Raw genomic sequence first — 27152 nt, 5'->3', positions numbered from 1 at the left:
ATTTGGAAATTATAAAATTATTATTTTGTGTAACAGATTTTTACAGGATGTACTTTTTATATTAAACAAGGATAAGGAAGCAGCGAAGCACAAAATGTATTATGAAAAAGACAAACGGATAGATTATCTGTATTCAGAACAAAGAAAGAAAGAGAAAGAAAACACTAAAAATCACAAAACCTTAAAAAAAGGTTTATGTCATTAGAAGTTGTAAAAAGAAAAGCAGCTAAAAAGCTGATTAAAAGCAGTCAGACTACCTTAGATTTTTTTATATCTAATCGTTGTGCATAATGAAGGGAATATTGGCAAGAAGTTTCAGTTGTGTAACTTTTGTAGGAGCAGAGAAAATCTGTTGTAAAGCAAAAGCGGCAAAAAAAAACAAAAGCAGTCCGGCCGCTATTGGTGTTATTTACTTAATTATGCTCTATAATTGATGGAAATGTTGACAAGAAGTTTTAGCCTTCTACCTTTTTTAGGAGCCGAGAAAATCAGTTGTGTAAAAAAAACTGCTTACCCCTTCTGTAGATTATATTTAGTGGTTGAAACGTTTTGACACTCAACTAAATGAACCAACCATGAAAAGTCCCCAATATTGTTAAGCTAACAAAGAAGAAATATTATTAAAAGACTTTGGGGACTAGTGTAATAAACAGCCCAATGTCCCCTCCCTCCCTTGTAAAGTAGCTAAATATATATTTCTGCTTGAAAGATTTCCTATTTAATTTGAGTAAAAACAGAAGTTATAATTTCATATCATTTCTTCAGTAAATATGAAAAGATTTAAAAGAAAATCATGGTTGAACAATTTTTGAAATGATATATATAACTAGTGTACAGGGTTTTTGCAATTTTGACACTCTTCTCACGATTTTTGACATCCTCCTTAAACCAAAAATGGGAAAGGGAAAGGGGGGGGGATTGAAAGAAGAGAACAAAAGGGGTGTTTATTGAAAGAATGGGGAATACACCCCCCTCTATATGGTTCAGTGCACAGAAGGGATAATTTTGCTGAACAACAAAGGGGATGTATTTCCATTTATCGTCCATTGTCTTATCCCTTAAGTTAAAAAAATGAATGTAAATTGCGAAACAATTAAAATTAAGAATTCAGTTGCCCTTCATTTCATATTGTTCCGTGATTACATAGGGTTATTGGCAGGGATTGAAAGGGACAAGACAATGGCTGATAAATAGGTCTACATCCCCAATCATGATAAACAAATTCTGTAGATTACAATTAGTGGTTTAAACGTTTAAACACAAAATTACGCCTTCTGTAGATTAAAATTATTAGCTGAAACGTTAGAACACTCAATTTCATTAACCAACCAATCAAAATTCATTAAAAGTCCCCAAAATTGTTGAGTCAACGAATAAGAAAACGTTATTATTAAACTTTCGGGACTAATGTAAAAAACAGTCCAATGTCCTCTCCCTCCCAGGGTTATTGTAAATTTTAAATTAATTTTAATTTATCATGGAATAATAAAGTGAATGATTATAAAGAAAATAACACTTTTCTTGGACATGTTAAAACTTTATTTGTATATTTTAAAAGCACGAATGTATAACGTGTAAGGAAACTAACATTTTTTAGTCTTTTTTTCTACTAAAACTAACTTTGAATCTGAGTAGTATTATTAATCATGGATCTAAAAGGATAAGACACTGGAACAATAAATTGATAAACCAACCAATCAAAATTCATAAAAGTCCCCAAAGTTGTTAAGCCAACGAATAAGAAAATGTTATTTTAAAACTTTGTCTCCCCCCTTAAGGGATAAGATAATAACCTATAAATTGATTTACATCCCTAATGATGATAAATAAATTTACCCTTACTTCTAACTTTTGGACAATCATAAACCAACCAATCAAAATTCATTAAAAGTCCCCAAAGTTGTTACGCCAACGAATAAGAAACAGATAAGAAACTTTATGATAAAACTTTGGGAACTAGTGTAGTAAACATCCCAATGTCCCCTCCCTCCGTACATACAGGCGGACATTACTAATTATATATTAGCTTTGTTACTATAACAAAATTCATTTGATATTTGCTGCTGCTAAACACTAAATGTTATTTACTTCAAGTTCATTGAATTTAAAACAAAAATTTTAATGTTATATAATGTTTGTCTTTCAGGGGCTGCTATTCAGCCAATCAATTCCATTTGAAATTGCCGAATATTAAATATTTTGTTGGAGTAAATAAAGTTGGAGTAAAACTTGTTTTTTTGGTTTAACTGAAAGGAAAGTGGGTAAAAAAGGGGAGGGGGAAGTCTTTATTTGCATTAGATTTAATTAAATGAAATGAATTTGATGATGAGAAACAAAATTGGTTATTTCTAGATTTTATGAATTTATCTTATTTATTTGTTTAATCTTCAAATGAACTCCTACAAAGGGGAATTAATGAATTACATTTTTTCCTAGTAACATATGATAATAAAGGTACTAAGAAAGAGAGGGTGCGGGTGCGAATGGGGCGTTAGTCCAAATTTAGGTATGGAGACCGCTCTTCTATGAGTACTACTAAAAACCTACTTTTACTGCAATACACATAGACATTCTCATCGTCGGTTCGTTTGTTTAGAATGCTTAACCCTCTATTCCCACAAGTATAATACGAATTTGGTTGAGCTGGTGGAAGCTCAACAAAAGACCCACGCGAAGTATTATATTGCTTTAACCTAAGAATAAATGGTTGGTTTTGATATTCGATCAGAATTATATAAGTATATTAAGTATTAAGGAAGGAAAATGTTTTTATAAAGTGTATTTATATTACAAGTGCATGAGTTAAGTATGAAAATATTTACAGGATAAGTGTTAAAATTATAAGTAGAGTAGGACAGAAATGTGCCCTAAGTCCCAAGCAGTGAATTGTGCTAAGTGTTAGAATTCTAACATAAGGCCTGAGCTCAATTCATGCTAAGTACCAAGGGGCCTAAATTTAAACTACAATGCATGCCAAACAACTAAGTCATTACCTTTTAAAGCCAGAAAGAGAAGTTGATGGTAGGGGAGTCAATAAATAACTGAATAAATTTAAGAGGTACATGCTATAACATTAGCTCTGGACCAGGATTTTAGTGTTTGTCTGTACAATTAAATGTCTGTGTGTTAATATGTGACGTAAATCAGGCATGGTTGTAGGCATACATATTTGTACTGATTATTTATATGATTACTTTAACAATAAACATAATGTCTTTAATAAACATATACTATTAGCAAATCACATACAGATTACCATGAATAGGCTAGCGTTACCCATATATGGTGTCATATAGGTAGAGATAGGCCTATGAATGCATAAATTGATACAAATAATACCTTGGGCCTAGCTAAAGTAATTGTGTCTTGCCCCTGATTGCTACTAGATAATTGCAGGGCACGCGTCAATCAAATATTCATAATCTGCTCTATAAAGTGTTGACTTTATATCAAGCATAGATAGATAGCTGTGGATGCGAAGCATTTCTGTAAAAGTCTTATATGTACGTTCAAAGAATTTGAAAATTGAGGGTCGCATCTCCAAGGGAATGTCTGATTGAGCCAATAGGAGAATCGCATCGGTACATACATTTAATTTCATTGGTTGAAATTTTGTACACATCTTGTTAAGAATGCATGTTTTTTTTCATTTCACACTTAGATAAAAGTCAGCTGTAAACAGTATATTTTCTTAGTAGAAAGCTTTGCGGAATCAGAATTAATTGCCCAAAAATTTCGTTTAAATTTGAAAGCTTAGTAACGAGGTGGATTCTTAAAAAAAAAGTTAGGCTGGCTACTCGCTGGTGAGGCAAAATTATTTTTGTGAAAAATCCTCCAAAATCGAATAAAAAGATTTACAAAAATTTAATAAAATCATAAAAGGGTTATTAACATATGATTTTGTTTAATTTTTGTAGATTATTAATGTGCTTTTGGATGATTTTTCACAAAAATAATTTTGCCTTACTATCGAGTAGCAAGTCTATAATTTCTTAAGAATCCACATCAGCTTGAGTCGAAAGTGAACAATACTTTTGTCTGCTAGAAATGTTCCTTCTTAGATTTGACGAAAATAGGGTTCAGAATATAATTCTATTCTTCTATTTCTATTCATATGATATACTAGCGAGATATTAAGCTTCAGACGTACAGACAGACATCGTTCTACTTTGTATTATAGGTAGCAAAACAATTATGTGCAATACTTAGACTTTCCTATAACCTTGACTAGACCAACGCTCCAAGAGGCCTCTAGGGGCACTTGGGGAGGGGGGAGTTAAATTTGATAACTTATTTTTTATTTTATTTTAGATTTAAAAATAAATTTTTCTAATGGTGATTTCGCTTGGGAAGGTGGTAGTACCCTCCCTCAAAATAGTTATTACCAGCTTGTCAGGACCAATGTTAAGCTAAATATTGAAATAGAGAACCATTTCAGTTCAGCGCTTTACGAGATCCTTAGGAACAGACAGACAAAAATCCGGTTACTTCAATTTCTTCTTACTTTTATTTCGTTATTTTCACATAGCTTCGCTTCTATAAAACGTCGATTTTATTAAATCAACAACATAATTATGATTTATTAACTCTTTGCTTTACGCTTTATTATAAATTGGCGTAAAAAAGGGACGGATCACATGCTAAAGTAATACAGTTTTAAATGTTAAGACATCGATTTCTGGTGAATATTTGTTTTCTTTTTATTAAATATAATTCAATCCCTAAAATAAAGTAACAGGATTTCTGTCTGTCTTTTTGTACGGAAGGAACTCGCTAACCGCTGAACCAATATGGTTCTCCTTTACAAGGTAGCTTCTCATAGGTCCTGGGAAGGTTTAAAACTATTTTTGGGAAGGGTTCAACCAACCTCCCAAATTTTATTTTAGATTTATTTTGCTTGTTGGCTATACCTTACTCCTGTTATTGGCTTCGCCGCTAGCCCCTAGGAGCTTCGCCCCAAGAGGAAGGTGGGGATATTCACACACTCACTTGTGTAACAATGGGTCCAGCCGTTTACGAGATATGCAGCTTTAGAAACAGACATAAAAAATTCTTATTACTTCAACAATTAAGATTGGTCATATTGTCGGTTTTTTTATCTACTTTGTTTAAAACTAGCGACTGCGAACTTAGCATCAAGGGGCTCTGTATCCAAGGGACAGAAAGAGGCTAGAAAAAATAGCTTAAAACCATCTTAAGCCTCAAATCTAAAAAATAAAATAGCCTTAAGCCATCACATGACCTATGTAAATCTTATCTAAATAAGACAAACCAATCGGTTCAGGAGGTCATGATATCTTAGGCTTAAAGGAAAAAAAACCTTACTACTCTATATATATAACTAGCGGCTTCGCCCCTAGAGGCCTCTAGGGGCAATTGAGGAGGGGAGAGTTGAATTTGATAACCCAACTTATTATTTTAGATTTTAAAAGAAAAAGTAAAAAAATAATTTTAAAAAATTTCTAGGAGCGATTTCTCTTGAGAGGGTGGTGGTACCCTCCCCCAAAATAGTTATAAATCTTCCCGGGACCTGTGAGAAGCTACCCTGTTATGGAGAACCCGATCGGTTCAGCGATTAGCGAGATCACTCGGTACAAACAAACAGACAGACAAACAGACACAGAGACAGACATACAGAAAAAAAACATCCTGTTCCTTTATTACAAGGATAACAGAATTAACTTAGACACTATAGACACGACGATCTTATTGAGTAACTTTGCTGTATATAAATCATCATATGAAATAGTTTAACAAATATGTAATGTCGATGTTTGCTTATAATTTGTTACAAAGGTATATTAACCCAGTTATTTTAGTAACACTTAGAGTGTTGAAGGCATAGGTTAATGGAATTTAAATTGATTTGCAATGCAGTCTTTAACATTTACTAAAAAAAACTTCTAATTTTTATATTTATTTTATATATTTATATATCAATCGCATCGTATTAGAGACAGCTTTCTGCGGATATCAAAACCAGCTTTGTTGGCCCAAGAAAGCCCAAAAGCCTAGGCTAACAAAACTGGTATCAATTTAATGATTTTTATGTTAATATTTGTGGGAAATTGTCTGTAATACAATGCTATACATGATTTTTCAGTATGGCTGAGAACCGGTTCTAATCAAGCGGATATTAATCGGGTTCGAAGCCATACTGGTAATAACAATAGGATCATTACTTTAAAATTGATTTTGTGTAGTAAGCCGTATAAATAACATTGCTCGTCAATTAACAAGCAGACAATGGATGTAAAATATAAATGGATATTATGATAATGGGTAAAAATTGTCGTCAATTTAGGTTACTAACGTGGACATAATTCATTGGTCAGTTCGTTCATCTAGTATAAGGGGAGTGGATGGGGGTGGATGGGTGGATCATTATTCTAGCCATCTACAAGTTTTACTTTATTTAATATCCAAGTAATAATTAGGAGAAACTACAAACCAATGAATAATGAACTTGTATGGTATCTACACAAATAAAACCAATTATTTTGGGTCCAATGACCCAGGCCGGTTTAGGATTAATATTTTGGTATTTCCCCAATAACAGAAAAATTGTAATTCATATATTTTTATTTTCTAAGACGTTTTTGTAGTTTGCTCTGCTAAAAAGCGAAATTTTCTACATGTAGGGTCGGTTTTTACATGATCTATCAATTTAAAACTTTTCATAGTGATCTTTGCATCAAAAAAGCTACAATTCAGAAAGCGTGACAACTCTATAATCACTATCATTTATCCGTACATTTTAAACTTGTTGAATAATAAATATTTGCGATTAACTTTTTACATATTGAATTTTTTAATGATTATTTCCGGATAGATTAATCACAATATTAGAAGCATTTTTATATTCAAGGCAACTAAATTTCAAGTAAGTGTGGTATCCGCCGAGGATAAATGGCAGACACCGGAGTTCAATTAGATTACGGCAGTGTGACAGACGTGGACACCTTACTATAGAGAAGCTACGCTTCTCTAGCTTTCACTAGATAATGATCAACATCTATTTTCAGTTGTCACTTTATTGAAGGGTTAAGAGATACTGAAGCTATATACAACAAACAATAATTACATGGATAGGAATAAATAATCATAACATAAAAGCATAAATAATACATATACAATGGTCAGTTTGGGCAATAATGATTCCCCCATCCCTGGAAAGGGTGGGGGAGAATTAAGAATACAGTTAACCATAATAAACATGACAGATTCAATCATTAATTCTAAGCGTAGGGAGGGGGTCACTAGACCCCTTCCCCAGGACTCGGGGGAGGGCCATTGACCCTCCACCGAACCCCAGATCAGGGGTGCCATAGACATGGCTCACGGTTGCCGAATACCACAACTCTCCCCTCGGAAGGCTGGGAGGTGGTTTCCCTACCAGACTTCCGACAGTGGTTGAGGCCTTCGGCCCGCTCCTTAGGGCTAAAATATATACAAACGATAATGATTCAATGGAATCCTAGTGGTGAGTATCTTCTTAGGGTTGATGGGCTCCCAATGTGGGATAGAAGGCGGAGGCTGACTTGGGTTGGATACGTTGGTCAGCGCCGGCAGGTATCAGGTTTGCTGGTGGCACAGTTGTTGCTGGAACGGTCAGCAGTGGGGCCTGCTGGTTGTTGTTGGCAGCGGCTGGGGCACTGGCTGCCAGGTTGATTGTCTGAGCAGCGGCCTGTCCTCCTGAGGGGCCGCGGGGTCTGCCAGAGGGCGGTCCTGGCCTACCTGGGCGGTCATGCCCGCTGTCAGTTGATTTCATAGACACCATTTCCTCGGCTGCTTCCCTGCCGATGGGAATGGCATCCCAGTCCACTGAAAAGTCCCGGGACTTGGCATGGTTGAGCCTGGCTCTAGCCAGCGCTTTCCTATATAAAGCTGGATGGTACAGGAACACTTGTGATATCGCATTCAGGGCTGCCCGGACTCCTCCCTGTGCTGCTGCCAGAGAAATGATGGTTAGGTCCCCCAGCAGTTTGAGGATCAACAACAGCAAGCACAGTATGGCTGCGCCATCTCCCCACTCGTGGATGGCTTGTCTAAATCCTGCCCAGACATCCAGGGCTGCCTCTCCTTCCTCCGCCAGTCGGTCAATGTTGTAGGACACTATCCCATGGTCTCCTGTGGCCGAACAGCTGCCTTGCTGAACGCAGGAGCCATAGGATAGGCCGGTCAGCATGGCACTCTTGTATGCTGGGAACGCCAGCAGTTGTTGCCAGTCGTTCAACTCAGCCTGCGAATACAAACCACCTGAACTGAAGTCATCTAAGGGTTCTGTCAACAACTGCTTAGGCGTATCCAGCGGGGGTGGCCTCTTCTTGGGAGCAGGGGTTAACTCTATCCAGCCTTCCTCCGCGTGCACAGTCAGGGGGTAGGTGGAGGAGCAGGGAATCTTGGTGGCGTGCTCACTGTATACCCGTGTCACAGCGTCTACAAAACCTGTGGGCTCTACTGGCACTTTGTCCCAACACTCCTTGTGTTCGCGGACAACGTACTTGTGCCTTTGGCAGGTCAGCTGCAGCAGGATGTCTCCCCTCAGTACCGAGAACGTGCTCCCCTGGACACGCACCGGGTGGGCCGGATCTAGTTGCTGGAGCTTCCAGCAGTTGGCCGCTACTTCTTCTGCTGCAGTGCTTTTCATGCGCGTTTCCAGGGTAAACCCAATATAACCTGCATGGATCTGTGCTTGAAGGGGAACGTCAACATCCCTGGCCGACACTCTGGGCAGCGCAGCCGCGGCTGGGTCAGCTGCCACAAACAACGCTGGATGGTTGGTGGCATGGGCCTCGAAGTCGCAGTTCACAATCGAGGTGGGGTTGGTCATGTTGATGAAAAACTGGGCCTGATGGTCAACCAGATATGCATCCATCACCAGGCTGGGCTGGAGGCTGCGGATCAGCCTCAAGGGGCAATCTCTTCCCAGGTGGTCCCACACGTAGGTTGCTTCCCCAGTGATGCAGGACAGCTCAGAATGGGGACACTCTAGGGTCAGGTGGTCAGACTGGGACTCCACCCGTCCATCCTCCACCACATAGGTCTCCTCCTTGACCAGCAGCCGCCGCTCCTGGAGCACTAATTCGTTGCGGTAGAGCTGGCCCTCAAAGTGGACGTCCTCCCCCTCGCAACCCACCCCCTCGGGGCTGTTGACGAGGGCGCCCACCATGTCGATGGTGAAGAACAGGGGGTGGTTCAGCTGGAACGTCAGTGGCTGGGTCTTGCCTGGCAACGTGTACACTCGGTTCCTGGCCAGGTCTCGGCACGCTTCTGGGTCTATCTTGGTTGGCCTCATGAGGGTGGGGACCGAGGTCACCTTGAGGTGACCCCATACCCCACACCTGAATGTCCACTGGGACACGGTGAGCTGACAGCTGAACCCAGTGGTTTCCCTCACCTTGACTTGCTGCAGGACGTGTACTTCATGGCCCAGGGGCACCTCCTGGTGTAGGGGCTCCGTGGCACACATCTTTTCTTTATTGTAAGACGTGACATGGGTGGGGTTGGCACAGTCCCACCCCACCAGGACGTAGCTGGTTGTAGGCCACACGGCTGCCAGCAGGAGGCCCCACAGGACCATCCACCAATGGGAGAGGCTTCCAGGTAACCATCTTCCTCGTACACGCGGCTGGGGATCTTCAGCTCTGGTCACGGCTACTTCTTGGGGCTGGACACGGCTGGGCTGCTCCTGGCTAGATACAAATTTCCATTGAGCGTTATCTGTATGCGGCCGAGGCACCCCGATACCCTCCCCAATGACAGACTGGCAAGCGACTGGCACTTGCCTGGGTGTCGGCTCCCCTAGCCTTAAGTGCTCCCTTCCCTTGTCCAAGGCATGCCCAGTGGCATGGGGCTGAAGTGCATGTGGCACAGGCTCGCCCTTACTCACTGCCCTCCCCTGCCCTAGGAACTCAGGTGCATGTGGCACAGGCAAGTCCTTATTTTCCCAAATTTCAATCTCCCCAGCCTCAGGTGCAGGGGGCACAGGCAAGGCTGGGTGTTTACAATATTTTGGATACAACACATTTAACAAATTCAACTTATCCTGATGTTGAGCAGCTGGGTTCCCTTGGCTGGCAGGGGGCTCTGGATGGCATGTAGCTGGACTCTCCCTGCAGGCTGGTGGCGCTGGCTGGCATGTAGCTGGGCTCTCCCTGCAGGCTGGTGGCGCTGGCTGACTGGGGGTGACGGGTGTCACCCCTTCCTCTGGGACCGCTGGCTCGTTCCAGGACTCAGGTCTCTCGGTGGCGGCGACGGTTGTCGCCCCAGACATCAGGTTGGAGGCTGGCTCGTTCCAGGATCCAGGTATCTCGGTGGCGGCGACGGTTGTCGCCCCAGGCACCAGGTGGGAGGCGCTGGATAGCACCCCCCCATCATCCCAGGTGGCGACGCCGGGTGGCGTCCCATACAGCGATGCAGAGGTGCTGGCTAGCACCTCCTGCCTCTCTCGTTCAGCGGCTGCCAGGGCCTCCCCATACACCGTCTCAGGGACGCTGGGCAGCGCCCCTCCACTCTTGCTGGGTAGGCTCAGTCGGGCAGGTTCCATCATGTTGAGGCTGAAAGGCTGGGGCCTCAGCACCTCTGGCTCGGCTATGTTGTTGGGCTGTATCAGCTCTGGCCCCAGGTGGTTAAGACTGAAGCCTAGGCCAACCCGGTTGGGTTCAGCCGCGCCGCCCAGTACGTTGATCCTAGCTGGGACAGTCCCAAACTGCGGCATCCCATCGGCTCGGTCCGCAGCTCTGGGGGCGGCTGCTTGCTGTGGTGGTGCTGGGGGCGCGCTCCCTTCCATATGGGCCACTCTGCTGGGCTTCCCTGGAGGGGCACCCTTGTCGGCGGTGCGCCTGCGGCTGGCTACCTGGGCCCAGTCGGCTCTACAATCGGCCGCCGTGTGACCGTCATAGTGGCAACGCTCACACTTGGCAGAACGGTCACGGCGTGGCTGGGTGCGTCTCTCCTCTAGGCTAACTTCCACAGGCGTTGGGCAGTCTCGAGCTCGGTGGCCTCTCCCCTGGCAGCGGTAGCAGCGGCCTGGAACCTTGTCATCTGGAGCGACCTTCCCCATCTGGTGGAGACCCGGAGCCAAGGAGCCAATCTCCATTGGCTCCGACTCGTCATATTGGGGCAACTGGATGCAGGCAGATCCAGTCAGCCCGTCGGTCGAGTCCACTAAGCACACACCTTCCTTCAGCTGCTTAGTAACCATGGTCACGGTGAACATGGCCTTACGAGTGTACTCAGGTACACTCGTAATTTCATGGTTCATCATGAGGCGTTTTACGTTGGCGTTACGAATTCCACGATTTAATTCGTCCACCAACAACTCAAGATCCTCATGGTTGTAGGCGTCCCTATACAAGGCGCACTTAGTTGATATGTACGCTTGTATAGGTTCTGTCGAGTGTTGCTTGTAATCCCTAAACGCTTGTTTAAGCGTTTGGGATTCAAAAGCAGGGCGAAATAGCAACTCACACTCGGTCTTGACCTGTTCGTAGGTCAAGGCTTGGCCTGCCTCGCCAAACAGATGGGACGCCATTTCCGCCGCTTGCCCTACCAGTGACAGTAGTAGGGCGTTGCGGCGGTTGAGGGAATCATGAGGTGGGACGCGGTAAGCCGCCCATGACATCTCAAGTCTGCGGATATGTGCCGACCAGGATTGTTTGGGCGGCCCTCTAAACTCCGGCAGATTGCTCAGCATCAGCTTGCGGTACTCGGCTGGGGCCGGCTGAGGGTCATCCTGGAGCCATCCTGGGGCTTGGTCACCTCCTGGGGCTTGATGCTGGTCCATTGGGTCAACGGTGAAACGGCGGGCACAAAGTTATACAGTACTAAAATTGAATGGTTTGTCACTTGAGGCTTCCTAGCCTAACAGCCAACACTGTTTGTATCACTAGGTTGGGCGTTTAGTTACAAAGATATAACTTAGCTGTACTTATCACTAGTTAGGTGTTGAGGTTATAGGGTAGGCTGGTAGAGGTAGATAGATGTTGAGGGTCTGAACTGCTGTCAGGAACTGATTGGGTTTTCCCTTATCACACTAGAGCTAGAAGGAAAGAAACTTGCAATTCTTTATTTGCTAAAAATACCCCTGTTAAATGCTATGGAGTAGCTCCGCTCTGGTGTGAGTGTGTGTGTGTGTGTGTGTGTGTGTGTGCGTGGAATCTCCTGTCCTTGTAACGCGCGTTCGCGCCGTCAAATCCGCGCACACGGGGAAAACGCGCTCTCACCCCTCAACTCGCTCTCTCATTGGTCCGCTTCGTCCGTTGGATTTATGATATTTTCCGCACTCTGTTGCGCTACCCGTGAATGGCGCTCTGTGTATCCGATCGCTAGCTCCACACTACAGACGGACTTAGTCTAGTGTGGGTAGGAAGGGGGAAGCGCGTGAGGGGACGGGGGTAACTCCGTCCGTTCCCCCTGTGAGGGAGGGGGGTAACTGTGTGCTGGTGTAATAGGGCCTTTTCTTCTTAATCTTAGGCTTATCTATTATATCACCCTGATTGTATTTGCCTTCAATGGAGAGGGGCCCCTCCCCTTCCCTTGGAATAAGGGGTGTATTGTTGTTGTGCTGTGGGCTTGAGATTGTTTTGATTATATTACATCTAGCTTCTATTTTTGTCCTTATCACAATTGCATAACAGATTTGTTTACCAACTCTGTTCTATTTTTAGCTGTTATCACAATACACAGTAATCCAAGCCTGTTCTATTCTTAGATTTATCACAACACAACAATTTGTTTGCCAAGCTTTGCTCATAAATCTATTGTTTGGCCATCACACTAGGGTGGTAATCCCTGCAAATGTGATATAATATCTGTTTTCTAGATGGGTGGCTGCGTTGTAGCTTCTCAGGATACTCGGGGTTGACGTAGTTTTTCTCTGTTCTGGTGCACTACACTCGTATGTTAGCTCGCAGCTTGCAGCTATGTGGCATGTTTCAGCCTATCGGCGGCAGGGAATGTCCCGTCCTGCTAGCGCCGCTGATCCAAATCCGGCTGATGGCGGCAGGGAATGTCCCGTCCTGCTAGCGCCACTGGTTCGGATCCTGCTATTTCTTGCAGTAAAGTTGGCCTATTTTCAGCCGTTTACACTTATTTGGCTTGTTTCAGCCGGTCCGCAGGCCTGTTTCAGCCCTTTTGGCGCTCAATTCTCCGTTAGATATCAGCGCTGCTCGCGGTTATTCGTCAGATTTCGCTGTCTCGCTTCCACAACTGCCGGATGCAGAGTTAAACTTTGCTGTCCAGGGTGGGTAATTCAGGTTGCTTGCGTCAGTTTTGCCAGATTCACTGCTGGGAGTACCTTAGCCTCAGATGCGCGTCTGCTCTACACTTGTGGTTCGCCGTAATCTCACACAGCTGTCACCAAAGTTGTGGTATCCGCCGAGGATAAATGGCAGACACCGGAGTTCAATTAGATTACGGCAGTGTGACAGACGTGGACACCTTACTATAGAGAAGCTACGCTTCTCTAGCTTTCACTAGATAATGATCAACATCTATTTTCAGTTGTCACTTTATTGAAGGGTTAAGAGATACTGAAGCTATATACAACAAACAATAATTACATGGATAGGAATAAATAATCATAACATAAAAGCATAAATAATACATATACAATGGTCAGTTTGGGCAATAATGATTCCCCCATCCCTGGAAAGGGTGGGGGAGAATTAAGAATACAGTTAACCATAATAAACATGACAGATTCAATCATTAATTCTAAGCGTAGGGAGGGGGTCACTAGACCCCTTCCCCAGGACTCGGGGGAGGGCCATTGACCCTCCACCGAACCCCAGATCAGGGGTGCCATAGACATGGCTCACGGTTGCCGAATACCACATAAGTATTTCGATATAATGAGAAGCTAAAATATTTTTAAATTTTATTTATAGCATCGTATTATAGGCAACTTTCTTAGAAAATTTCTATCATACAATGCGATACATGATTTTTCAGTATGCTGAGTAATGGTTCTTTCCCGCGCGGATATCAAACAGTTTGGAAGACATAATGAAAAAAATATATTAATCGTATTTTAAGATCTTGAGATATTTGTAAATCTTTTTCTACGAAAAATAAACCAAGCAAAATTAAATCAGTCTAAATTCTATAGATGATAAAATTTTCTAGATATTACTGGTTTTATTTTTAAAAGCGAAGCTTTTCTACAATAAGGGTCGGTCCGTCCGTACGTACGTCTGAGACAGTTTTTTGTTTTGTTAATTTAGGCATGTTAGAATTGTCCTATCGATTTCAAACTTTGCATGGTGATTTCTGTAGTAGTTAGGTACGATTTAGAAAGCGTAGCAACTCTATAATCATTACCAGAATGTCCGTACGTCCATTTTAAACATGTTAATTTTTACTTTTTTAACAACAAATTTTTATGTGATCTAATTGTTCGTTTGTTCTGATTTTTGATATACTAATTCCTGGGACAACAAAGTACAATATTATAAGCAAAGCAACTCTATAATCAAGTCCTAAAAATGTAAGTATGTCCATAAACATTATCCTGTATCAAGAAGTTTTTCAACTACACACCATTTTGGTATGACTGTAATCATTAATATTCTGATTATTCAGTTCTGACACTATACAAGTGTTAATGTCCGTTTGTCCTACTGTTTCAGAGCTTCGCTTTTAAGGATGTTGTCATCGTTGTATTTGTTTTTACATAATAGAAAAAGTTACAAAAGAAAATTGAAAATTGTTTATTTTTATTTTCCAAACCATTTATTTAAACAACAACATTTTCATATGACAAGTACTCTAAACATATTTAAAATATGCAATAAATACAGTGTGTTTTTTTATGAGAACTTTTTTTAAAGCAATTTTACCACACTTATAGTTATCAGAATATAATGATTAACAGCTATTTGTTTTAAGCTCAAATCTTCTACCCTTTGCAAGAAAAAAATTGGATTTCAGTAGTCCACTTTGGGGGGCCAGTGCTCCCTCCCTGGTTGAGATATGGCCTTTAAACTTTGATATGTTCTAGTACATGTCCCCAAAAGTATTTGTATCAATTTTTAACTCTGTATCTCAACTTTGAAGCGTTTTGCAGCCATTCTTGCAAAGGGTAGAAGATTTGAGCATGAGAAAAATGCGCTAAAATCATTTTTAGATGTTGACACCCAGGTTTTGAATTTTTGATATTACTGTACTTTTTTAATAAAAAACTGAAATATTTTTTTGATGTTCTATAAATGGTTATAAAAAACGAAGAAAATAAGCCGTTAATCATTAAATTCTGATAACTATAAGTGGGGTAAACTTGCTTTCAAAAAAGTTCTCATAAAAAAAAACACACTGTATATTAAAAACAAATAGTGGCTACGCCCCTAGAGGCCTTTAGGGACACTTGAGAGAATGGGGGGCAGATGTCACCATCGAATTAACTTTGGAGAATGGGGATAATAAATAATAATTATAAAAATTTCCTGGACCTTTGAGAAGAAGAATCGCTGAAAAGGAGAACCATATCGGTTCAGCGGTTAGCGAGATCATTCGGTGCACACAAATAGACAGAATCACATATATCCTGTCAATTCTTCAATATATTTCAGAAATAAGGAAATGGAGTTTTCTTTTATATTAAAATTTTCTAAACATAGGTTTTGAAGCCATACTGGCAATTTGTTTTAAACAATTCGTAGGATTCTTAACTGAATCTAATTTAGTTGTAATTCCCCGAAAATTTCATACCATCAAACTGGTTCAATTTTTCAGCTTTTCTTTTTAACTTGGTTTTAATCATGTTAGGTCTGTCTTTGCTTATTCTTTCTCCCAATCAAAAACATTACTAAAAGAAGAACAAAATTTAAGAATTAAATAATCAAAGAAGTAATCAAATTAGTCGTATATTTCAAAATCGCTTTAAAAGTCCATTTTTGTAACTTTTGGCCTGACCAAAAGCCAAGACTTCAAAGTATGGATGCCTGGGGCTTTCACTTTACTTTTAGTGTTTGATTAATACCACAATCTTTTTTTTTAAAGGCGTAGCTACTCTATAATTTGGGTTGGTCCGTCCATCCTTCCGCCAGTCCGTAACGGTTAGCGCTTTTCATTAATTTAGGCATAATAGAATCATCTTATCGATTTAAAACTGTGCGTGTGCATGGTGATTCCTGTAGTAGTTAGGTACAATTTAGAAAGCGTAGCAACTCTATTGTTTCGCTTTTGTGGATGTTGTTATCCTTGCTTAGTAGCGTAGCTACTCTATAATTAAGATCATTATGAATTGATATATTATTACTTGGATAATAAGTGTAATACTTGATGTTGCATCAGATTTCCATGTACACTAATAAAGTAGTACTCGCAGCTGGCTAAACAACGATACCCCAATAGTCAATACCCTTCTTTTTCCCAATACCTTCCCCTCCTACTGGATGAACGAACTGACCAATAAATTATTTTAATGTTAGCAACCTAAATTGACGACAATTTTACCCCCACGTTTGTTCTACGAATCTACATACATTGCCATAAAATAATAAAATGTGTTTTCGGTGATAGATACCAAGTACACCGTAAATTTACGCAAGTTTAAAAAGTTCAAGTGCTTTAATAACTGAGAAAATAATGACTTTAATGTAATTTTGTTATAAACTGTGCAAAATCAGACCTTGAATTAGCTTTTTATAGAAAAAAGGTTGGCAAATAAAACTTGAATTAAACTGTGTTAATATTTTTTTACGGAAAGACAGTGGAAGCATTATTCATTTATCTAAAAATCCTGTTTAGCAAATAATTATTTTAATTAGTTATATTGTTTGTATTTTTTGATAAATTGACAGTACAAATTCATATTTTGGTTGATTTATAGTGTTTATACATTTGAAATTAATTAAAGATTCTTAATTTTAGCAAAGAACAATTCTAAAAAAAAATAAAAAAAAAGAACAGTTAAACAGTAGAAGGGGAAATTGATGATAACAGACCAAACAGACATAAATAGTAAGTCTTGGAATATCAGACGTCCTTTTTAAATAGCAGCCAAGAAAATCATATCCCTCAAAATGTAGCTGACATACGGACAGGCATTTTATTGGTCTAACCTCATATAAGATCCTGATATAAACACTAAAATCATTTTTAAACAAGGATGACAACATCCATAAAAGCGAAGCACTGAAACGGTAGGACAAACGGACATTAACACTTGTATAGTGTTAGAACTTAATTATCATAATATAAATTTATAAGAGTCAAAGCAAAATTGTAAGTAAATTTGTTGTAAAACTGCTTGATACAGGATAATTTTTATGGACATACTTACATTTTTAGGACTTGATTATAGAGTTGCTTCGCTTATTACATTATACTTTGTTGTCCCAGGAATCAATATACCAAAAATCAGATCAATCCGATGATCACATAAAAATTTGTTGTTAAAAAAGTAAACAAATCAACATGTTTAAAATGGACGTACGGACATTTTGGTAATGATTATAGAGTTGCTACGCTTTCTAAATCGTACCTAACTACTAAAGGAATCACCATGCAAAATTTTAAATCGATAGGATAATTCTAACATTCCTAAATTAACGGGAAAAGCTATCCGTTACGGACGGACGGACGGACCGACCCTAATTGTAGAAAAGCTTCGCTTTTAAAAAGTATCATATTTACCTTTGTGATTAAAATATTTCATTATTTTTCTAAAAATTGGACGATTTTTTGCTAAAATGTTAGAACATTTTTTTGGTTGGTTGAAAGAAACGTTCCGTTGGTTGCGCAGCGGCGCAAAGAAGGTAGAGTGACGTACATACTTACCTTTATAATATAATTCAAGTTTTAGTAAACATTTGCAAGTCGCTGAGGCCGCACGTACTACTGTGTGTCTGCCAGTGATGCGTAAACAGTGATTTTTACCCATATATATTAGTGTTAATTGACTTGATTTTTATCACTATTTTAAACTGATTGCCATGATATGCTTTTCAAATGTATTTATTTCATTTTTTACAGTGAAAAGGGAAAAAATTAAACAATGTTGCTTAAACCGGTAGTAATTTTTAATTATATCTTTACATTGTACGTTATACTTCATTTTATTGTTATAAATAACCTAGCTGCTTTGGAAATTAATTTTAGACATTTAAAAATTTTTGGTTGTTTAAAATGTAAGTAGTTAATTTTTTGATGGTTACTTTTTTATTTTTAAACAAAATTTTGAAAGCAATAAACTTAACTTATTCATTGTTATGAATTTCCATAGTTGAATCAAATAAGTCTTTCTGTTAAAAATTTTGATTTAAATAAAGTTTTGTTTTCAGTGCTAACTATACTTATCACGAAATAGTAAAGCGAAACGGTCCGTTTAACAGTTAACGATATCTTAGCTGCAGTCATGCACTGCTTTTTAAAAGCAAAGCTTTTCTTTAGTTAGGGTCGGTCCGTCCGTACGTCCGTAACGGATAGCCTTTTTCGTGAATTTAGGCATGTTAGAATTGTCCTATAGTTTTTCAAATTTTGTATGGTGATTCCTTTAATAGTTAGGTACGATTTAGAAAGCGTAGCAACTCTATAATCATCACCAAAATGTCCGTACGTCCATTTTAAACATGTTGAGTTTTTACTTTTTTAATAACAAATTATTATGTGATATAATTATCCGATTGTTCTGAGTTTTGGTATACTGATTCCCGGGACAACAAAGTACAATATTATAAGCAAAGCAACTCTATAATCAAGTCCTAAGAATGTAAGTATGTCCATAAACATTATCCTGTATCAAGCAGTTATTCAACAAATTTACTCACAATTTTGCTTTGACTCTTATTCATTTATATTCTGATTATTCAGTTCTGACACTATACAAGTGTTAATGTCTGTTTGTCCTACCGTTTCAGAGCTTCGCTTTTGTGGATGTTATCATCCTTGTTTATCAAATATGATAGTACGACCATTAAATGTTTGTTTGTATAAAGATTCACCTTTTAATAGCAAATTCCTTTTTTAACCCTCCCCCAAAGAAAGCCCCAGGCTAGGATTTAACAAAAAGTATATTATATTGTACAAATTACTTTAGCATTAGAGGGGAAATAGACAGTATATCCGCAGCAGGTCTCCAAGGTTAAGAACCTCTGACCAAGAGAATAATGTAGGAAAGGGAAGTTGAAAAATGGTTCTGTAACGTAGGGAGAAGGAATAGCCGACGAGTAGAATACATAAACGTCCCCCCCCCCCCCCTCCTAACACCACACATTAAAACCTTTTTATTTACAAACTTAACTCTGTGTTGGCCCTATCCATGAGGCTTTGGCCTTCCCAAAAAATTCAAAAAGTTTGAAAGGGTCTAATTTTGATTTGAGAGAGTTTGCCGAAGGTTGAACTAAAACGAAGAAATGGGGGGGGGGGGGGGGGTGGCATTTCCACGAATTTTTACACAATTTGGACAAAACCAAACTTTTATATTCATAATTAGAAATACTCGTTAAGTAATTTTAGCTAGTTTACATACAGAAGAGTTGGTCATATCATATTTATCACATAGATAGGAGTCAGGACAAAGATGGTAAGATATGCCCCCTTAATCCCTAGCTTCTGTAAAATCTACCTTATACATTTCCCTTTATACGTGTCCTGATATTATTATAATTGTATGACATGTATATGAGGTTTAGAATTGGAATTTGTATCAAACGAAATACAGGGATATGCAAAATAAATAAAAAATTGAAAGGTTTTACAAATCTTTCTTTCTTCATAACAAGCACAAGCAGAAAATTAACCATAATGATTTAATTCCTATCCATATTTCCCTGCTAATTAATGTCTGCATAGTGTTGGGTTCTCTAAGCAGACGTTACTGAGAGTTTATATCAATGCAATTTAAAATGGGGTGGATACATAAAAATAATCAATAAGTTACAAATTCTGATTAAAATACAATTTTATTCAATAAAGCATATAATAATAAACATATAAAATAAACGATAAAATGGTGAAGCTTCAGCAAGTGTGTTCCAACCAGTGGTGTTCGAACTAGACATAAAAGACCGTTTTAAGTATTAGACTAGTGGTGAAGCTGCTCTACAATTAATCATATATAACAAAATATGATAATTGGTAATAGCTAGAGATCTTAATTTTCGATAAGAACAAGGTGAATTAAACTTTTGGGATTACTGTTAGGTTTACAGATAAATTTAAGTATTGGACTCTTAGCAGCTTACAGAAACGGAGCTACTCTACAATAATTTAAAATGTAATAATCATAGACTAAACGAAGCGATTATTGTCTTTAGACTACACATGCTAAAGAGTAAAAACAACACAAAGCTGATGAATTTAAGTATTGACCTTATTAACAGCTTGTAGGAGCAAATCTACTCTATATTAAGTTAAATGTACTAGACATAGAATAAACGAGATATTATGGTCTTTAGACTATATATGCTAAAGAGGAAAGAAACAAGTTGTAAAGAAAAAAACTAAGTAATGATTTCCTTAACAGCTTATAGGAGCGGACCTACTCTAGAATAATTTAAATGTGGTAAACACAAATAAACATGGAACTTGTTAAATATGTCTACCATACAAATCTGAGTACTATCCTTTAATGATGTTATAACATCACACTACTATCCTTTTTTTTTACCTTCAATATGCTGGTTGCCTGTTGAGTATTAGAAAACAAGAGTTGAAAAGCAAATCTTCTTTATTAGACCAATGATGGTTTACCATGAGCCGTAGGGGTGAGAAGCAGTGCTTTCTGGTTATTCTTGCTTGGGTACAATCCTTAAAATATATTTAATTATAATAGAGTCATTTAAATAGATTATTCCTCTGGAGGCCATATCTAAATAAAATAATATAAAACCACAGAGTATCTCTCTGTCTAAACTGGCCTCGCCTGAATAAAGTTTATTAGGACTCCATACTACTGTGAAAGTTATTGTTTGACAACATGATTTTGTATTCTGTTAAAACAGCATGGAATACAAATTACACCGGAAGAAAAAAAAACTGTTATTTTGGGTTTCTATCCAACAAGCTTGAGACAGACCATAGCAGGGAAAATACTATACTTGAAATAACATAAAGAACTAAAATCTGTACTTGTTTAAGTCAGGATTAATCCATAAATTTTAAAATGTATTAATACTACCTCAAGACAGGCTTTCAATGTTGATAGAGATGGTGTTGATAGAATCAGTCACTTTATACTGACCAATTATGCTTTTGCATGATCACAGTTAGAACAGAAATATTCTGAAATGATAGTAGCAATTATATCTTTAAAAATAAGAATAAAGCTACAAACAATATCCTATATTATAAAGTAATAAGGTTCTTAGTTTCAAGTTAAAAGATCTCAACAATACTGATCCTAATTGGTTGAACTTTCCAGGGAAGCAATATAAAAGCCATCGGTGGATTTAGACTATTTTCTCAAGTGCCCCTGGAGGCTTCTAGGGGCGTAGCCACTAATTTATATGTTTATATGAATCACTGATTTTTGTACGCTAATATGAAAATGACGATATAACAATATGTGTATAGCCAACGAAGGTGTAATATATACTCAATAAAAATTTCTGATTTTGAACTCCCTTGAAATTCCTGTTTCCCTGTTAACATTAGCGAACTTTTCCTTGCTTTTTATGAAATGTTTACCAACTTTTTAAAGAAATAACATTCTTTATATCCATTTGGATTTTAATCCATAATAATTGGTTTCTATAAAATGATAAAACATTTTTTAGGTATTTAAGTTTTAAAAAGTTTACAGGGTATCAATTATTCAACCCTTTACATCAAAACTATAAGAATATTTTTAAGATTTATGTAATACTTCTACATTCACAAAACACATAGCTTCAAACCATGTGTAAGATGCTTTAATTATCCTCAATTTACTTATTCCTGTTTCCTTAACAGGTGACAGGTTATGATTTAAGAAAGGAAGCAAGAACAATAAAGGGTTCAAATACAATCAAATTAGTTTTTTAGTATCAGGGTTCAGTGGCGTGCACAGAATTTGTCAAGGGGATTTAGATAAAGATACAGCGGTGTTAATACCCGTTTTCTGCACGGCCATAGTGTGGCTTCGCTATAAATTGCAATGTCTGTCTGTCCATAACGCAATTGTGGTAACAAAATTTTCAAACTTGCTAAATTATATTAACGTTTGTAAAATATATGTGGATAAAATGTAAATTAAGCTTTCTAACATGGAACGCATTTATTGGTCAGTTCGTTTATCTAGTAGGAGGGGAGAATATTGGGTAAAGGGTGTAGAAAGGGGGAATTATTTTAGCCCGCTGCATGTTTCACTTTATTGGAGAACATGAAAACCTGAAAAAAAGATTTAAGTAATGATATATCCATTTAGATTTATTAAATGTAGCTAAACCCCCCATTGTATGTCTTTTATTTAGTACGTAATTTAAACAATAACAATCTAATTCACAAAAAAAGCTAATGTTTTCAAAAAAAATAACAGTAAATATAATACAGAGAAGAGAAACTGCAAAATTACTCTAGAAGGGACAGAGTCAACATATATATTGCAACGATTAAGAATGATTATTTCAAATAATATAAATTTATGTTACATTTTTTTATGATTTATGTTTTTTTTTTATATTCTAGAAATGGTTTTAATCCAGCGTAAATTTAGTGTCCTATTGTGAAGCAGAGTTGTGCTTTGGGGGGGGGGGGGGGTAATGAAAGGGGTAAGGATCCTCCCCCCATTCAAATATATTGTGGATAAATACACTTCCCTAGGTGGCCATCTCAAACATTGTTATTACACTCTTACAAAGTTGACACTACCCTCAAGTTTAAGAGTGTTTCAAAATTTTCGTTGGAAGTAAATCCATGAAAAGCTGTGGACATATTATTCAAAAACAGTAAACAAATCCCTAAAGTGCCTCTATCATAAAGAATAACAAACATTATAAAAATTCTTAAAAATAACACACCTAAATTTTTAAAGAATGAGTCAAATATTAAATCACTGTTAAAAATGTTTTTTTTTTTTAACAAACTATTCATTATTAAGAACCAGTCGGTCCTTCCATAGTGGATAGCTCTGATCGTTAAAATAGGTAAAAATAGATCCCCTCATCGTTTTTCGAGATATTTGGCTTTGGACAAATAAATCAATGTACATATATTATAGGATTGTGAATTCTAAATTTAATGCACAGATAGCCTGAATTATAGAAAGGCTTCAATTAAGATAAGAACTTGTTGACAAACAACCCTAAATTACAGAGTAGCTCTGTAATAAAAAAAGAAATTTAAAATGTCTCCGTTCGATGTGTTTAAGTATGTAATTATGTATTATGTAATAGTTTTTTTATGAAGAAGTCAACATATTAATCAAATAGTAGTGAATATAATAACTAAATGGATACAAGTTTTGTGTTTATAATTTTCATGGATCTTAAGGAATAAGGCAAAGGGCAATTACAAGTAACTGAATGTTGTGTTGTTAATTTTTGGAAGCTTCAATTTTGTCTTAGATTGATATTCATTGATTTAATTATTAAGGTATTGCCGTTTAATTATCTTAAGGAACAATTGCTTCAAGATGAACATAAATATTAAAGCTTTTTTTTCCTCGGTGTTTTGTCCAATTTACAACATCTACTTCCAAGTAGAACCACAATGAGAAATGCATGCTTAATATCCATACGAAAATATTTATTAGTATTAACAATGGATATAGAACATGTGGATATTGTGGCAGGGAAATTTCTGTCATCAATTTAGGTTACTAATTTAGTCCTTAGTTATTGGCTAATACTTTCCCCCATGGTCAGAGAAGGGGATGGGGTAAAGTCATAAGAGGAGGGGGTATAGGGTGTTATCGTTATTTTATCCAGCTGGTGGAAACATTTTATCAGGGTATGCGAGAATCTCACACAATATCCACTTTTTCTATATCTATAGTAATCTATAATACAAAGTAGAACGATGTCTGTCTGTCTGTTTGTAGCAAAGGATCTCGCTAACCGCTGAATCGATCGGGTTCTCCTTTACAGGGTAGCTTCTCTTAAGTCTTGGGAAGGTTAATAAGTATTTTCTTGGGAGGGTGGGACACCCCCAACCCCCCCAAAAAATGAAAAATCCCCCCCCGATTTTTTTTCTTTTCAAAACTAAAATTAAAATAGTGGGGTCGACTTCCGCCCCCCCACCCAAAGGCATTTTTTTAAAATTTTTCTTTTAAATCTAAAATACGAAAAATTGGTTTGATCAAACCTCTTGGGGCAAAGCAGGAACAGAAGGCCATGCTAACAAACTACTTAAAATGTAGAAATCTTAGAATTTAACAAGGATAACATTTTTCAGAATTACGTAAATGCCAAGATGAATGTTGAGTCCAGTGGAGGAGGTGATCCCCCTCCCTATCCAGTACACGGTCAGGTACGTAGGTTGCTAATATGAACCTCATTCATTGGTACGTAAATGGATATAGAATACGTGGAAGTATTGACAGGGGAAAATTTTTCGTGAATTTAGGTTGCTAATATGAACCTCATTTGTTGGTCAATTCGTGCATCCAGTAGAGGGGAGGTGATGGCTAGGGGTATCATTATTTTAGCCAGTTGCAATTATCACTTTCTCAGACTTCAAAGTACATGAAAATCTGGTGCAAAATCCAAGTAATACACCTTAACAGCAGCTACTCTATAATTGGGTTTATTGGGGTCTACTCACCCCCTCCTCACTCTAGTGCCCCTAGAGGCCTCTAGGCGTGTAGCAGCTATTGAAAAAAAGAAATAAGGTAAAGGATAAGAGTATGGCCGATATATATACATCCCCAATTATTATATCCAAAATTTCCCCTTCTCAAGGTTAAAGTTTTGACACTGGTAGTCTGAAACCAACCAATGAAAATACTGTTATTGAGCCAACAAACAATGAAATGTGTTTAAAAATCTTTGGGTACCAGTGTAATTCACAGTTTAATGCCCCTCCCTCCCTGATATTAATTCAGTTCTACCAGGGATTTAGGGATAAGGTGCGAAATTAAACTCCACAGTCCCTATATATTCAATAAATGTGTATCAAAATTTTCATCAATGGGGGAGATTGAGATGTAGATTGAATTATCTACCATTGCCCTTTCTCCCTTAGATGTATTTAAAGCGTACTTGTGAATTTAAATAATAAATTTTACCTTCACCTTTAAGTTAATTTAAAGATTTAAATGGATAATTTATTTTAATTTATCTTCACTTTTGATTTTAAATTTTTCCTTTCAATTAGAAGCGTAATAAAGTAGGTACTTTATTAATGTACAAAGTTATCAAAAAATCCAGATACTTTAATTATTAGTACTTGAATGGTTTTAAGCTATTTAGAGGCAATCCCTTAGAGATATGTCAGTCCCTAAGTTTGTTTTTCTTTTGGAGGGGAGGGGGTATAGTTCTCTTTTACAGTAAATCTTTGTTTAGGTCATGAAAGGTTTATGATTATTTAAGAGGAGGGTACCTACACCACGTCCAAAACTAAAATGAAAACTGGATAGCCAACTTACTCCGCCCACTCCTCCAGTGCCCTTAGAGGACTCTAGGGGCGTAACCGATAATTATAGATAAAATTGCGTTTGATAGTTATACCCTCTTGAATATACGTTGCTGCGCTAATTGTGGACGTGATTGTTCCTTGTTAATTATATAAGTCAAAATATTAGCTAAAATTATAGTCTCCATTAGATCATGCAAATTCGTTACGGTAGCCACAGTTCTTTAGCTTGGGACAAAAAATATGAGCTATGAGTATGAACGATGTCTGTCTGTTTGTACCTAAGGATCTCGCTAACCGCTGAACCGACTGGGTTCTCCTTTACAGGGTAGCTTCTCATCGGTCCCAGGAAGGTTTATAACTATTTTCTTGAGGGGTAGGAAACCCTCAACCCCCCCAAAAAATGAAAAATTCCCCCCCCAAAAAAATTTCTTTTTAAAACTAAAATTAAAATAATTAGGTTGACTATTTTTTGACATTTTTTTATTTTTCTTTAATTAAATCTAAAATACGAAAAATTAGGTTGATCAAATCTCTTGGAGCAAAGTCCCTAGAGGCTATGGGCGAAGCTACTAGGAACATACAAATTGTTAATGATATAAAATTGCAATGCCGCCGCTTATTATAATGTGTCAACTAATCGGGGAGGGAGGGGACATTGGGCTATTTATTACATTAGTCCCCAAATCCTTTCATTGAATTTTATTTAGTTGGTTCATTTAGTTAATTGTCCACACGTTTCAACCACTAATTGTAATTTTCAGAAAGGAATATTATGTGAAGCATTATTGGGGATGTAAATTAATTTATCGGCGATTGTCTTATCCCTTTAGATCCCTGCATGTGATAGTACATAGAAAACCTGAGTAAACATATAGGTACTTTAAAAATACTTCCATATCAAAATATGCTTAGTTTGCTTCATAACACACTAGGACAACATTGTCAATAGATTTCACATAAAATTATAAGTTTAGACAAAAATAAAATTAATACCTATCTTTCTTTTAAAATAAGAAAAAAATAATGTAGGAATCTTTTCCTCTTGGGCCATATTTTATGTATAAAAAAAGCTATCTATCTCGGACGGACCGACGGACCGACCCTAAAAATAGAAAAGCTTCGCTTTTAATAATTATAGAAAAGCTTCGCTTTTAAAAATAGCAGGGAATGTACTTGAGTGGTTTCATCCACAACAATTTGACCACCTGCGCAAATGTATTGATGTTTTGTAGGGAGCATCTTGAGAAAAAGGAAAGTAAATAGGGAGAGAGTAACTAAAATAGGGCAAAAATTTTAACCTATACATACTGTACAAAATCTAATTAATTGTAAATAAATAAATATTCTTATAAATTAATCTAGATGTATATTTGCAGTGTTGGATGTATTTATGACATATAATTGAAAAAGTATGGATGTGTAAATGCCAGTGTCAGATGTATTTTTGACACATGTATTAAAATATTGGATGTATTTTTGCCTGTGTTGGATGTATTTATGGCATGAGAAAAAGGAAGAAAACATTTTGCCAAAAATACATCAACTGTAAATTTGCTGGATGTGTAAGTGCTATAGCCTCCTTTTATAGATATGCGCTCAAAACTACTAAAACAGCTTAAAACCTGCACCAAAAATTAACATTTCAGATAGTT

At 37.6% G+C, this 27152-nt stretch overlaps 1 protein-coding gene and 1 long non-coding RNA gene across 2 annotated transcripts in view; one reads left to right on the top strand and one right to left on the bottom strand.

The window, feature by feature from the left end:
- Positions 1-19891: 19891 nt before the first annotated feature.
- On the bottom strand, positions 19892-21462 carry LOC145331657 (uncharacterized). Its single transcript, XR_013883825.1, has 3 exons — positions 21125-21462; positions 20615-20754; positions 19892-19998 (listed from the first exon to the last, which is right to left on the bottom strand). It is a non-coding gene; the product is annotated as an uncharacterized LOC145331657 (long non-coding RNA).
- Positions 21463-24298: 2836 nt separating this feature from the next.
- LOC145331861 (trimethylamine transporter-like) overlaps positions 24299-27152 on the top strand; it is a 50188-nt gene continuing 47334 nt past the window's right edge. The window contains exon 1 of the mRNA XM_080176707.1: positions 24299-24393. Within this exon, the coding sequence (XP_080032833.1) occupies positions 24337-24393 (57 nt within the window). The 5' untranslated portion in view covers positions 24299-24336. The remainder of the gene's footprint in view (positions 24394-27152) is intronic.

Source organism: Acartia tonsa, chromosome 11 (assembly GCF_053477335.1).
Source record: "Acartia tonsa isolate MP-2025a chromosome 11, ASM5347733v1, whole genome shotgun sequence".
Classification (NCBI taxonomy): Eukaryota; Metazoa; Arthropoda; class Copepoda; order Calanoida; family Acartiidae; genus Acartia; species Acartia tonsa.
Note: the sequence above shows the minus strand (reverse complement) of the source record. Positions and strands in the feature narration are given on the sequence as shown.